Source organism: Ixodes scapularis, unplaced genomic scaffold (genome assembly GCF_016920785.2).
Source record: "Ixodes scapularis isolate PalLabHiFi unplaced genomic scaffold, ASM1692078v2 PGA_scaffold9__187_contigs__length_104089568, whole genome shotgun sequence".
Taxonomy (NCBI): Eukaryota; Metazoa; Arthropoda; class Arachnida; order Ixodida; family Ixodidae; genus Ixodes; species Ixodes scapularis.
The window spans coordinates 8,109,717-8,124,543 of NW_024609884.1; the positions used below are offsets into that span (position 1 = coordinate 8,109,717).

At 44.8% G+C, this 14,827-nt stretch overlaps 1 protein-coding gene across 1 annotated transcript in view; it reads right to left on the reverse strand.

The window, feature by feature from the left end:
* LOC8041778 (protein big brother) overlaps positions 1–6,003 on the reverse strand; it is a 62,316-nt gene extending 56,313 nt beyond the window's left edge. The window contains exons 1-2 of the mRNA XM_029991414.4: positions 5,869–6,003; positions 1,915–2,001 (exon numbers count right to left, since the gene is read on the reverse strand). Coding sequence (XP_029847274.1) covers positions 1,915–2,001; positions 5,869–6,003 — 222 coding nt within the window. The remainder of the gene's footprint in view (positions 1–1,914; positions 2,002–5,868) is intronic.
* Between the last annotated feature and the right edge of the window lie 8,824 nt (positions 6,004–14,827).

A 14,827-nucleotide genomic window follows, 5' to 3' on the forward strand; every position in this document is an offset into this window, starting at 1 on the left:
ATGCATACATGTAACGTCAAAACCGTAAAACGTTTTAATTTATAAAAAAAGTAACGCAAAAGTGACGTGCGTTACCTTTTTATTTACCTGTAACGGTTACGGTAACGATTTCCTTTTATTTTGGGGTAACGCATGTCTGTAACGCGTACATTTCATTTACAAGTAACGAGTAACGCATTTTGTTACTTTTTTTTCGGTAACGCCTACAAAACTGGCCTCTTGTATACTTCTTACTGGCGCTGCTGTACTTCCTATCAGCTTAAGTCCAGACGCGGCCGACACTACGAGGTAATGGAACCAATCAAGTAGAGTTAAAAGCGCAAGTCACTGGGCCTTTTCTGTCTATGTCTGGTTCACGAACACCATGATGATGCGCCTTTGACGTTTTCTGGTTGGTCCTATCAACTCGTAGCGTTTCGCGTTTTTTTTTTTTTTAATATTTATATTGGGCAAAGAAAGGGGGTGGTAGGAGGAAGAGGAGGAGGAGAGTGAAAGTTAGACAAATGGTGCACGAACGTCTACTCTGTTTTTCTTATTGTTTTTTGAACGATAATAAATATTAACTTTTTCTTTCCACTGCCCTCCACAAAAAAGACCAAACGTACACAAGGCTCTGTATCCAATCTCATACTCTAAAAACACTTTATAGGTGTATTTGGTTATAAGAGAGTCACTTTTTATAAACCACCTATAAGCAAAACAATCGCAGGAAGTTAAAATGATCAACAAATATTGGGCACTTCGTTGCTTCGTCCCTGTAGAACGGAGTATAGCTCCCAATTTGGAAGGATGCCACCGATCATATTAGAACAGCTCGTGCTCTCTGGGACAGGATGAGGGAAAGAAGTGGAGTCTGTCGAAAACCCCAGAGACGAGGGACGGATACGGAAAAGGCAAACACCCTCTCGGTGTTTTCGTCAGGTTACCCTCCCCCCACGTCGAAGTCTGAACAGGAAAACACCTTCGGGGGTGTGTGTTGAGCTCCAAACACCATTTTTGGCTACGCTCCTGCGTACCTGCATGCGCAATAAGCGATACTGCAGTGGCTTCAGATCGCCCTGTCCGCGCTTCGGTAAACCCGATCGCGCGCAGAACATCAGGAACGTTCGAGCACTTCCGAATCGGTGAGCGCGAGGGTTCAAGAGCGGACATCCCAAGCACAACAATGCGCCCTCCGACGTGCATGGAATTGGTCCACTCCGCCACCGACGTTTCCAGATTCACATATATTATACCAAGTCATCTCTTCGTAATTTTCACAGTTAATCATCAAAACAAAAAACAAAAAAAAACAGCATCATTGTTTTTAGATGATCATTGGAGGACTCCAGAACTCTTTGGACGCGAAATGGACGCCTTTATCTTGCGCAGTATTTGCTTAGAAGCCAAACTCTGTTTCGGTAAATGTGCCAGCGACCGCTGGTGCATTTAGCGAAACAGGATAGCACAACTTTCACAAAGCAGCTTTGGAACGCAAGAACAAACGTGGCGTACTTCGCTGACGCTTCTGTACCCATTGGTAGAAAAACAATTTCCTGGAACGCTCAGGTGATGCATAAAACGATGTATACTTAGTTTTCTACTGCGACCCATGCGAAGCGTATACCTGCATTCTCTCCTTGTACGTATTTACAGAGGGTGCGGTTACGTGGGTTCGTTGTAACTTCCGTTCCCAAATTAAGAGCCTGGATCCTCAGGTCTCTCAGTATACTCTATAGAGACTAAACTTTGATGCTTGGCGATCGCTCTCGCACGGGCACACCGAACGGCGACATTTGAGACATGTAATAGGTCTCAAATGTCGTCGTTTGTGCATTTCATGCATTTTCCTCGGGGTCAGCGACGCCTCCATGTTCTATGTCAGTGGCGTCGCCGCGTCCCAACATGTCGAGACGAAAAGGACTGGTGACTCACCACTTCTGTGTGTCCTTCCCGGCAGGCGTTCTGGAAGCGCACTTGTCGCTCTTCCAGGGGCCGGTCCCGGTATCCTGTGTACCGCGTCTGCACGACAGGGAAGCCGCACCGTCAGGGTACCTCGCAGCAAGCATGCCCACATCACGCGGCGACGTTACTTATAGGGCCACGGGGGAGGATAAAAGTCAAGACGATTTAAATCCTGATTTAAAGCAGACCAGTTTTACTATGAGGATTTAAATCAAACTTCAGCCGCAAAAAGGATCCCGAAAATATTTTCATTCACCTTTCTTTGAACACAGCCACTCTTTGCGTGTTAAAGTGTGACTCGCGGCTCCCTAGCGACATAGCAACGTAGAAATAGGATTTCGCGATCACATCGACGTTGCGAGCTTTCAGGAATCCTAACACTAATTACCAATTTTCGGGTGATGAAAACGCATGAAAATTCGCATCCTTCATACACGACTTTAAATACAGTAGGCACCAGTACCTTGAAGTTGAGCACATACATGGAGTGCACAAAATAGGAAATCCGGGCGATGTTTAAGGACCACGACCAGCATGCAGCGAGCGTCCGAGCTCTCCTCGACCAGTCGAATGAATAGCATTTTAGGATGACTTTCTTCGGGGCCTGATATATGAACCAGGTCACTGCCGTTGTCGCAATCGTTACGACCGAATCCAGGATTAATAACGAAGATGAGACTCACAACCGCCATTACAATTTGGATCTTCGATTTCCTTATTTTAGAGCGAGCTTTACTCGTAAATGCAATGTCCAGTCGCAGGTGGTGAGGAAGCGTTTAAAATTTTTCTCGGGAAATCACTCGGGGACTCGGAAAGGCAGGTCTGGTTTCAATTATAGATTTGACCGTTAGTTTGATATTCTGAATAAAATACCTTTCACGGTTTCGCCCTTAGTACATTGTGGGACCGTGGCCCGATGAAATCAAGCAAAAGCGGGATCTCCTGGCAATCCAATATTTCGTTGAATACTGATACTTTACTTTTTGTTGTTAAAAACATCTTCATTTAGTTCAATAAAGGAAAGAGAGAACGATGGGTGGCTGCCCCCATTCCGTGGCTCCACCGGCCTTGGACGCTATATCGCTGCTCTCGTTGCGAGTTTAGTTGGCTGCAGGTCCTCGCTTCGGCCTCCCATCATTCCGGCGTCGGGTTCGTGAACGGCGGCACTATAGGCCGGGGATCTACTGCTTCTATTTATCTGTTTATTTTATTTATGTAGTTAGTTCATGTTATTTTATTTATTTAGCTCACGAAGCATTGCGCACGAAGCGTCCACTCCATGTGCGGGTGTCGAGTATCGCTATCGGAATGCTAAACCTCCCTCGTGTGAAGGTGCCGAGTGAGAACATGCAAAGTGATATTTCTTCTACGCAAGAGTACCAGTGATGCCCGATTCACAGGGTGCGATTTTCCTCGCGATTTCGCAGTTGCGACGTCGCTCGGCGAATTCGCAAAACAATTTTTACCATTTGAAATTTTGAATTAGGCTTTAGCAACATGTGCGAAAAATAAACAGAAAAACGCGTCAAAAGCGGAACTTAAAAAACAAAAAAAAAAAAAAGAGTTCAACGCGATTTTTCGGGAAGCGAACCACACGATGGTATTTGCGCTATAGGGAATATAAGAGTATTCACGAGGACATATTTACGGTGAGCGTGCAATATCTATTTACGCCCGATTCTCGAAATTAGCGAGGAACGATTTTTTCATGTTCCCATTATGGTCCGATTTTGGGATAGTTTCTCGCACATGTGCCCTAAGCGTTTGTCTTTTTATGCAAGTGTGTGTGTGTGCCTGTGTGTGTGCGCGTGTGCGCGTGTGCACGCGTGGGTGCAATGGTAACAAACCTAAAAGCTATTGTTTCTCTTTATTTTTTTCCCTTTTTTGTTTATCGAAAATTACTAAAGGGCATAGCTGCATTTATATGCAGTATAACTTCTTCCATCAATTTCAAGATTTTGTTTTCTTTTTTTTTTTAATTTTATAGTAGCGGAAAAGCCGACTCCAATTTAGAACGACCGAGATCATTTGACCACATACTGCAGAAGAAAATAAAATTGGTGTTCCGTAATTATACGGTTTTCCGATTCGCCTCCCAGTAAACAACGCCTTAAATAGATAGAAAATGCAATCTAGATTTAGAATAATAATTATAATAATAGCTCTATTTGTTCTGTAAGCATAAGGGCGGGAACGCAAAAGCCGGAGGGAAAATGCCCTAGGCGGCTGTACTTCGCCCTCTCCCCTTTCCCCGACGGTTGTTCATGATTTTTCAAGACAGAAGCACAAAAACCAAAAATGTTTATATGAAAAGATAGTATAACCGCGGGTAGAAATAAAGCTCATGATTTGAATTAATGACACTGCTCAGGCAATATTGACAGGTTTCATTGAACCAGGTGAAGGTCGTTATATGGTTACTTTTCACTAACTTAACGGGCTGTTCAAAGCCCATCTAATGACTGGAATATGTTAGTGTATTCTTACTTCTCAAAGTAACCCTTAGAATGATAAAACCTTTTTTTTTTTTTATCAATTTACACCACACACCCATTTCAACTACTTTTTAAAGTTCGTTTCAGTGCAGTTTTATATGCCTAAAGTTTTTTTTTTTTTTTTTTGTCTTGCTTTAGTTTAAATGTCGATTCAAATTAGACCAAAAATAACGCGCATACGCTAAATGAAAACACAGGCAATGTCGATGTAGCGAACAGTCGTGGTTCTTTACACTTCGTAAATTTGTTCGTGACGACAGCATATTCGAAACGTCCTCTTTCGTTCTCTTTTCGTTTATGTCGTAATTGGAAGCAAAATTTGAATTATAACGTGACAAGTGCATTAAAACTGACCTGCCAAACCTTTCAGTGCATTCTGTCCTCCACAGTGAGTGATGTGGTTAATAGTTTCATTGCATGCATACACTTTACCGTCGTGCGTGTTGCTGTTGAATCTTCAACAGTTTAAAGGGACACTGATAGGGCACGTAGTACCAAAATGAACCTTCCCCCAAACCAAACGAACAACAAATTAGCGAAATATTCACGCCGCGAGACCCATTTTGAGTTGGGCGCCATTCCGACACATGTTTATATATCGAGATGTCAAGCCCGAAATAGAAATATGTTTCGTCGGCATTGATGCTAACTCAGAAGCACCTGGATAGCGCGCTTTTGTTTTCTTTCGTTTTTCTTCTGAAAGCGCTTATTTGTTCACATACCAGAGATTCAGAAATGTAGAAACGATCATGTTGGAAGAGTTCAGTGCCCCTTTAAGGTTAGGTGACGGTCGGACTCGGCGCACATGAAGCTCTCTCAAGAAATCCAGGAAGGGTCTAACTACAAATCTTGTGAATTCAATCTCTTTTGATATCCCACCATCGTCTCCCAGCCTTACGAAACAGAGTTAAGAAACACTCAGAAGGGGGGAAAAAAAAAAGGTAGCTGTTATTTTCTAAATTACTCAGCACAAAAGACGTTTCCGGACAATGAGTTTCACGCGTGGCGTTGGTAAAAATAGTTGTATCACCCTGCACCATACAGAATTCGTAAACTTGGAACTACAAATAATTTCGCGATGGCTTTCAACAGGTGGATAGAGTGGCTGTGATAACAAAGTCAAGACAACTTGTCCGAGCCCTCGTGGTCCCGGTGGCTTTCTCGAGAAGTCCACCGGGAGGACGGGATTCGGACAGGTGACTCCCGGCGGCAACGGCGATCTGTCAATTCCCTAAAGGATCGCGTTACAAGACAACGAATACAAACGGGCCTAACCGAACAGATTTCGCAAGTCTGCTGAATCTGCCTCGCTGGAATGAGCGAAATTTCGGAGCGTGCGTAAGTTTACCCTGCACCGATTTCGCTTTGAATGGTCGCTGACTGCGCGGTGCGGGTCCATGCACGCGAAGGTCCAAAGGTCGCCACCCACCTCACACTCGCGGCTGAGCCTGCGGAAGAGTTCGTCCGACTCGAACTTGGCTTTCTGGTCGGGGACCACCCGCGGCATCTTGAAGACGAACCGCGGGAGCTGGTCGAAGATGCTGGGCGTCTCGAAGGGCAGCATGTTGGGCTGCACAAGGCACCGACCTCCAGCCACGATCGCCACTGCGCAGCACCGGGTGCGGCCGCCCGCTTCCACTGGGTCGAGCTGGGAGGGTTGAGCACACGCACGTCGTCGCCGCCGCGCTGTCGGAAGGGACTCGCTCGAATGCACGTCGACGACGGGACGACCGGGGGGCCCGCCGAGTCCCCGCCTTCGCGACGGGGGAGCCGGCCCCTCCGAACCGCCCGGCCACTGACGACGCCGCGCAAAGCCCATTGGCCGCGCGGCTCGGCCGGCAGCCGCTGCGTTTTTCGAGTGCGGCGGCCGCCGGACCCGATGGGGGACCCCTCGGGGTCCGACGTGGGGACCGAAGGGGGGCCCACGCTCTACGCCGAAGCCCCCCCGTCAATGAAGCGCTCTTTTTGTCGCTGTTTGAGAACTTTGGATACGGCGTCTCTGTTGGCAAGCGGCGCGGGCGCGTCGCCGCCGCCGTCGTCGTGGGAACCCTCTCTGGGTGCTTGCTTGCTGCTGCCGCGCTGCTCTGGGTGCCGTTTGTTTGGGCGCCTTTGTTCGGCTCAACTGGCTGTGTGCACGTCTCGCACTGTCGTTGTTCTCGCCGCCCGAAGCGTTCGGTCGCCCGGAGGTGCGCCCTTGATCTTCGCGCGGCGCGAATGATTTCCGAGAGGCCGCGTGTTACAAATGTGTTCCCGGGTCGGTGTCAGGTGTAGTCGGCCATTCCCGACGACCCGCACAGGTCGTTGGAAGAGTTCCGGCCATGCAGCAAAAATATATCCATTTCATTAATATTATAATTGTTATTATTAATTAGTGTTTAATAAAATATGCTACATCTTCCATTTTCGACAGATAGTAATATGTTTTCTTTTGGCTCCGAGCTTTTTGATTGGTGCTAAGAAAACCCTCTGGGATTGGTTGCCAAATTGGAGCCAGAATGCTGCTAAACTCAATATAAGCAGCCGCTAAAGGACTGCAGAGGACTTGGATCCTGGACCTGAACATCAGCCTGCCTCTGGAGGCCAACCTGCACGTCCGATCCCCTCCTATCGCGCCCGCTAACTTGAAAACTTCGGACCCCTTATATCACTCTAAAAATGTCTGTAAGTCTACTTTCACGCACAACACCTCGGAGAGCCAATCATCGCAACTTACGGAGGCAGCTCAGCGAATGACGATGCCGAAACATACGTTTAGACCAAAACACGCAGTCCGAGTTGTGACATTAAGCAATGCAAAACGTCACGCTTGCATTGCGTAATGTCACAACTCAGACTGCCTTTTTTGGTCTAAACATATGTTTCGGCATCGTCATTCGCTGAGCTGCCTCCGTAAGTTGCGGTGGTTGGATCTCCGAGTGGTGTGCGGGAAAGTAGACGCACAGACATTTTTCAGAGTGTACAACTGTGGAGGAGTTCGGCTCGCCCGCTTTGTGTGAAACTCCTGTTTGTCTATTCCGGCTGTGTTCGGGACACCCGCTGGAGGTGTGGTCGAGAAGGACAGCAGGGGAAGTCGGCAGGGGTTAGAAGTAGTACCCCTAAAAATGGATTCTCATATCATATAACGTGGAAAGTGACGTAAAAGAGTAATTTGTCTATGTTCCTTCGATAAACAGTTCTTCATTAAATATCAGAATCGTCATCAACTCAGATATGTTCTTCTTTACAATATGACCGACTGACGCGCGACACTAACCTATTTCCTTTCGTCTCGTTACTCTCTTTAAATATTCAGGGCCGGGCAAGTTCAGGTGTATACGGGTCGCTTGCGATCCTCAGAATGGCCCCCGAAACTTTCTAGCGTTCAGTTTACTACGATCTGTTACGATTTATTAACTGACATGCGTGCTGCAGTTGCAACTTACTAAGTCAAATGAAATTTCGCCCCAATGCACTCTCGGCATCGGAAGATGAATTGCAGTTAATTTTAAATCAATTTTTGGCACGAGCTCTTTCGCATTATCAACAGCGTAAAGAAGTGTTGTATCATCTGCTTACATTGTAAATTTAATAAATTGGTCAATATTTTCTATATTACTTGCATAAATGTTAAACAGAAAGGGGCCTAATATACTTCCTTGTGGTACTCCCCCCAAAAAATTGGTTTTATATTAGAGTGAAAGTTACAACAACAGACATTGTTTCTGATTTTCCAGATAGGACCGGAGTATAGATGCAAGGATTGTCCACGAACACCATCGAATTCGATCTTTTGTAACAATAATTCGTGGCTTAAAGAATCGAAAGCTTCTATTAGAATCAGTATGAACTCCAAAAACAGGTTTCTTATCCTTTAAATTGCCTATAGGATAAATTCTTTCTCTTCGAGTAAACCAAGGACCGTAGAACGATGTTTTTGAAATCCAAACTGCGACCTTGTAATGAGTTGATACTTGTCGAAAACGTTTTACACTCTCGCATGAATAAGTTTTTCAAACCCTTCTGAAAAACAGGAAGTATTCAAATTGGTCTGTAGTTGCTAACTTCATTCTTATGACCTTTCTTATAAAGTACGAAAAAGTTCGCAATCTGCGTGCGTTTTGGAAATATACCTGTTGATAAACACGAGTTAGATACACAAATTAAACAATGCATGACTAAGTCTAAAACATATTTGCAGGTTCATAAATACACCAAAGATCTCGGGTTTGCTGATGGATCCAAGATTATTGAATTTAAATTTCTATACTTAATATACCCGCAAGCCTCATCATCGTAAGGCAGACAAAAATATATTTACAAAGTAATAATTAAATACATTAGCTAAAGCAGCATATTTAACTTCTCCGTGAATATATAGTTATGCTGTCATGGTTCTGATTTTTTTTTTGTATTTAACTTTCTTTAAAATAACATCAATACTTCCAACTATAGATCTAAAAATGTTGTGGCAATACCGTTCCCTAGCAATTTAAATTTCCTTCGTGAACTGGTTGCGATAAGATTTAAACTTTTTTTCAAATCCGATTCTGGTTTCGTGATTTTTTTTAAAAACTTGCTTTTTTTTTTTATTAGTTTTGTTAAAAGGTTTGGGGCAATCCGTAGTTTTTAAATTCTGCGGGACATTTTTTTTTTTTTTTTTTTAAGGAAAAGTTTTTATATAGAGGTGCTTAAACCATTCTGGGTGCATCGTAAGCTGCACCAGGCTCTGTTGCGGGAAATACATTGTTCCAGTTTTAAGTTCCAATATCGTTTCGAAACATGTCTAGATTATCTAGGGTGACATGTTCAAAGCGTCTAAATGACTATGTATCCTTTTTGTGACAAATACAATATTTTATATATACATAGGAGTATAGGGAGATGGTCGCTTATATGGGTGGTAAGCATCCCACCTTTCAGACGTGTCTGATCAATGTTTGTAATAAAAAGGTCAATAAGAGTTTCTGTGTGTACTGTAATTATTGTTGGTCGAGTTATTATGTTAGCATGTCCGTACGTCGAAAGTAAAACTTTAAATTCATTTCTAAGCCTATCATCAAGTACCATATTGATATTAAAACCTCCTACAATGATAACATTCAAATCATTATCATTTCCGAATCCCAAGAGCCCCTCAAAATGTGCAAGAAAATTTCCAATATTCCCATCCGGTGGGCGGTTAACCACAGAGATAGACATATTATTTGCTACCAGAGATAACACTTCACAATCTTTTGTCGTAGCACGAAAAGTAGTTAATATTTCGGTTTTAATGCTTTCTTCAATCAGCCGACGTACACCTCCAGCACGATTAGAAATACGATTTAAACGGTAGTGGTTGGAAGATGGCAAACTAAAAACATCTTCCTCAGAATACCATGTCTCGGTAAACATATTTACAATGAATTTAATTGAAATCTTGCCAAAAAGACACTCGAGATTCATTGCCTTATTTTTAGTAGACTTTGCATTTGAATGAAAATATTTCAGTGAAGACTCAAAGCTGCTTTCAAGATGCTGTAAAAAAATCATCGGGGAATACGTACGGTGAATCCTTCATGAATTGCAAAAGCCCTTATAGTCCGTTGCAACTCGAGAAGGTTGGGCGAGGGTAATACGGGCCGGGGAGGAGTTAGCAGACGGAACGCTGGAAAAGAGAGAAGGAGGTTTCCTCCTCTCTTCTCCAGCGTTCCGTCTGCTTCCTCCTCCCCGGCCCGTCTTACTCTCGCCCTACCTTCTCGAGTTGCAACGGACTATGGGCGATATAGACTCCGAACTACGAATGAATGGCTTGCAGATCATCTTCGTTTCTTATCACACAGGCGTCATCCCCATTCTTGCGCCTGATAAAGACTCTCACATTCTTGCGCGTACATGAAACCTTTTCGGGGGCTTCGCCTGTTCTTTTGCCTCGGCTCACAGTTCACGATTTTGCTTCGTCAGGTTTTTATTGGTGAAATGCTTCTTTCCGGTGTTTCGTAACTTTCCCCTCCTATGCAATCGTGCGTCCCTTGTTGTTTGTGAAGCAAAGCGGACAATATGCCAGGGATTTTATCTGGTTTTGAGAGCAGTCGGTGAAGGGCTGTTTCTTCGTTGTAACTGTTGTTGCTGTATTGTAAATTACGGCAAAGGGGAAATGCGCGTGCGGAAATAATATTCTCCCATGACGGGGAAAAGACTCGCACGGGCGGGGAAGGAAGGAGTTAAAAAGGAGAGGTGGTGGGTGGGTGAGAAGATTTTGGCGATGGTTTGAGGCGATGGTTTGAGGATAGCTAACTGGCAATGGTTTGAGGAAATCTGAGTTTTGTAGGGGAACGTTAGATGTCCCCCGCCGCCGCCGGGTCTGTTTACCTATACGTCGACGTAGAAACGAATGAAAAAAAAAAAATAAAAAAAGAATAGAAAAACTTTACTTGCGTCAACACAAAGTTTGTCGGGGTACTGTTTCACTGGTGTCGTACATCGGCGTCCACATGGTATAGCTATGGTTTGGCGCGTTCAGTTCAGTTGGAGTTGTCTCTTATGGAGGTGGTCGGGCTACATCAAAAGTCACGACGCGAGAGGTGCACCAACATCAGAGCCGAGTTGCGAGGTCACTCTCTTGAGGGAACCCTAGCAGGGCTTTGTAAGTGAATTCGACGCGTCGCTTACCTTCTGTCGGGAAGATTAGCTGGTGGTACGTCGTAACCGCTGCCTTAGCAGTCTGTAGAGTGTTGTGAAGTGTGGCTCTGGCGCTATCATATTTTGGACTTGTCCAGGGTTCGTGAAATCTTGTGAAGGGTCTTTCCTGGGAAGGGATATCAAGCTCGCAAACGGTGACGTAGGTAAGAGTTTCATCGGTTATAATTGGACTCTGGGACGAGAGGAGGGGAGCTACCACGGCGACTCCACTGTGGAGGTGTCGCATCCTCGCAATCATATGTAGGAGTCGTCTGGCCTCGCAGAATCTTGGAATAACTCAATCTTGGGACGTCCTGACGATGTGCCTCTGCAGTGAAGGAAAATCGGCTTCTTCATTGCTTTTGATGCCGCAGCGGGAGGGAATCCACTGGAACGCTAGACGCCATCATTTCGCTTCGATTTTGCGGGCTATATGAGCAGTCTCTTGTGCCAGAGGTGGGACGTTCTCCAGATTTCTTTAAGTGGCAAAGGGCACTGCGAGAATCTGGAAGAATTATAGCCGCTCCAGGCTAAAGCTCGATTAACTCCTCAAGAGCCCTACAAATGGCTACCAACTCAGCTGTAGTTGATGTGGTCCAAACATTCAGCCTCCCAGCCTGCTGCACTCCAATCGATGGAATCACAAAGGCTGCTGTGGACGTCGCCGTCTCGGAGCTGTTTGACCCTGCTGTGAAAACGTGCAGCTAGATGTTATACCTTGTGTCGATCTCGTCTATACGGCGATCGATCGAGCAACGAAAGAGGATACCGATCATTTTTGCTGTAGACGTGGGAGGGCGCCCGTGATGTCCAATGGTGGAAGAGCAGTGTGTGGCGGCGGTGGTGGGGGGAAGTGTCGTTTAGGGGGTTCAATCTGGAGCCTACATTCCGCTAAAATTATTCCAAGGTGGGATAGTGGTCGGGAAAGAAGCTTGAGCAGGTAGGATGCTGCTGAGGGGGCTTCATGCAGTCGTACAACGTGCCGCACTGCTCATTTTCTTGCTTAAAGCGAGATGGTAGTTGCCCGTGCCTCCACAAGTGTAGACACATGATCTGAGAGCACATCGGTGGAATCGTTCCAGCTGTTGCATTTGAGGTCTCGCTATTTGCAAGCGTGGCACAGCATATGATATCACTGAAAGGATGAGCGCGCGGCACAGTGCTAAGAGGCCTTGTGAAGAGGTTCCGAAGTTTTTCTGACGAAAGCATTGTATGGTTTTGATGAGGTGATTACATTGCTTGATGAGGCGAATTGCTTCGGGGCGCTAGGTTACATGGTTGTCTAGCAGGACGCCCAAATACCGGTGGGTCGTGACTCGCAGCAAAGGTGTGTTGTTGATTTTTGGCGCATTAACAACGGGTCTGCTAGGGGCGCCGTTGGGACGATAACATAAGAAAGCTGTCTGTGTTATGGATAGAGTAAGTAGAAGTGAGTCTATGATAGTGGTGCAAAACTATCGATAGTATCGATAGTTGTCAGCAATTTGACTATCGATAGTAAAAGAACTATGGATAGTACTATCGATAGTCGACTATCGAAAAACTATCGATAGTAAAAGAACTATGGATAGTACTATCGATAGTCGACTATCGAAAAACTATCGATAGTACTATCGACGATTTACTATCGATAGTTTTGCGACACTAGTAGTTTGCGTCGCTCCCTCTTTTTCTTGCTTTATTTTTTTTTCCAAAATAGACACCAACTAGCCCAAGCACTTACCATCCCAAATTTGGTTCAGCGTTCAGCGATGACGAAGAAGGGAGTTTGGGTGAAGAGAGGAGGAAGGGAGGCGAACGGCGGTGCGGCAAATGTGTTCGCTCTAGTGGTGCAAAGAGTACGATCGATAGTATCGATAGTCACCAGATATCTGACTATCGATAGTAAAAAAAGCTATCGATAGTACTATCAATAGTCGACTATCGAAAAACTAGCGAAAGTGTTATCGATGGTCGACTCTCGAAAAACTATCGATTCAACTATCGATAGTTGACTACAATAGTTCTGAGACACTATCGACAGTTTTGGAAAAACTATCGATAGTATCGATAGTCAATTTATTGATAGTTTTGCATCACTAGTCTATGACCTCGACAATTCTGCCAAGAGCAATCTTCAACTTCGAACCAATGCTCTTTGCAGCTTCTGAGGGTCCCACGCACGCACCATAGCACCGTGTCATCCGCATATATGGTGATGTGAACTGTTGGAGAGCATTTAGTGAATGACGTCAGAGTTTCTGGGAGGGCGGCCATTGCATTGGGGCGGCTGGAAACTTGCATAATTTTTAATTTTTTTCATGTTTAGTTTTATGAACCATGTGTCACACCAATTGGACACACTATTAAAGTCCTCCTAAAAGCGACGAGAATGAACTGGATCAGCAATGTTATTATATAGCACGCAATCATCTGCAAATAGTTTTTCATTGAAGAAAAAGTGACGCAGTCAGGAAGGTCATTAATGTAAAGAAGAAGCAGGAGAGGTTCCATTACAGAGCCTTGCGGCACTCCAGATGTTACTGCACAAGTGTTGGAAGAATAACCGTTACAGTCATGTATTAAGTTTGGTTAAGGAGAAAGCTTTTAATCCGTCCAAGCACCTTCGGACCTATGCGAAGCTGGCTAAGCTTGACGATAAGTAAGTTGTGTGTAACAGTATCAAAATCATTAGCGAATTCAAGAAAGATGCAATCTGTGTCGAATTCCTGGTCAGCGTTAGCAAACAGATAAGTAGAAAACCATACTACCTGCGCTTCTCAAGAGCAGCCTTTTCTTTTTTTTTTTTTTAAAGCCGTGCTGAGAAGTAATAAAACACGAATCAGTCTCAAGGAAATCAATAAGGTGAGAATGTATGATATGGCTCTAATAATTTTCAGGAAACTCATGTCAACGAAATGGAGCCTCATAAGCCCCTCCCCTGGCTGGGCTACTGCCTGGCAGCAGTGGTGTAGCCAGGCGAGGGGCTTATGGGGCTTCAACTCCCCCCCCCCCCCAAATCCAACCGCCCAAATAATATACACATGCACCCCCCCCCCCCCCCCCCGGCCCCAAGTCATGAACATTCCAACCACCTCAAACCAGCCGCCCCCCGTTTCTTTTTTTTTTTTTTTTTAACAAAGTCCTGGCTATGCCACTGCCTTGCAGTAGTTCGTATTACTAAATATCATTCCAGAACTGCATTTTCTGCTGTTCACTACATTTTTTGGTACAATGGCACGAGACATTTTGGTACAACAGCATCGAAGTCCCGCGCGTTGAGTGTTTCGTTAGTTACAAAACCTCCTGAACGTACTCTTATCAAATATAACCGTTCTATTATATTTATAAATCGGGCCCAAATTAATTTTGTTAGCAAAATCGTGGTAGGACAAATTCCGGGCGTTCGAGTTCTTTTGTGCAAAGCAAGGTTGAACCCGCTCCTTCCACAACAAAGACGACTTTGCGACTAGTGTTCCGGTTAATAATTTTCCCTTTAAGGGGGTAGTCAAAATACCTGTAAGCAGATTTAATATGTTATTTGTTATTTTATCAAAACGTACACGTTTCAAACGCAAAAAAAAAAAAAGTTTCTTTTTTGTTCGTTTTTTTTTGTGGAAAACAAACATTTCTGACATTTATTTCGTGCAACGCATCAACTACCCTAATATTCCGAGAGATAGCCTACCCAAAATTGTGAGCAAATTTGGGGGGTGGGGGGGTGGGGGGGGGGGGGGGGGGGGAAAGGAGTGGACTAATTTTCGGTGTGC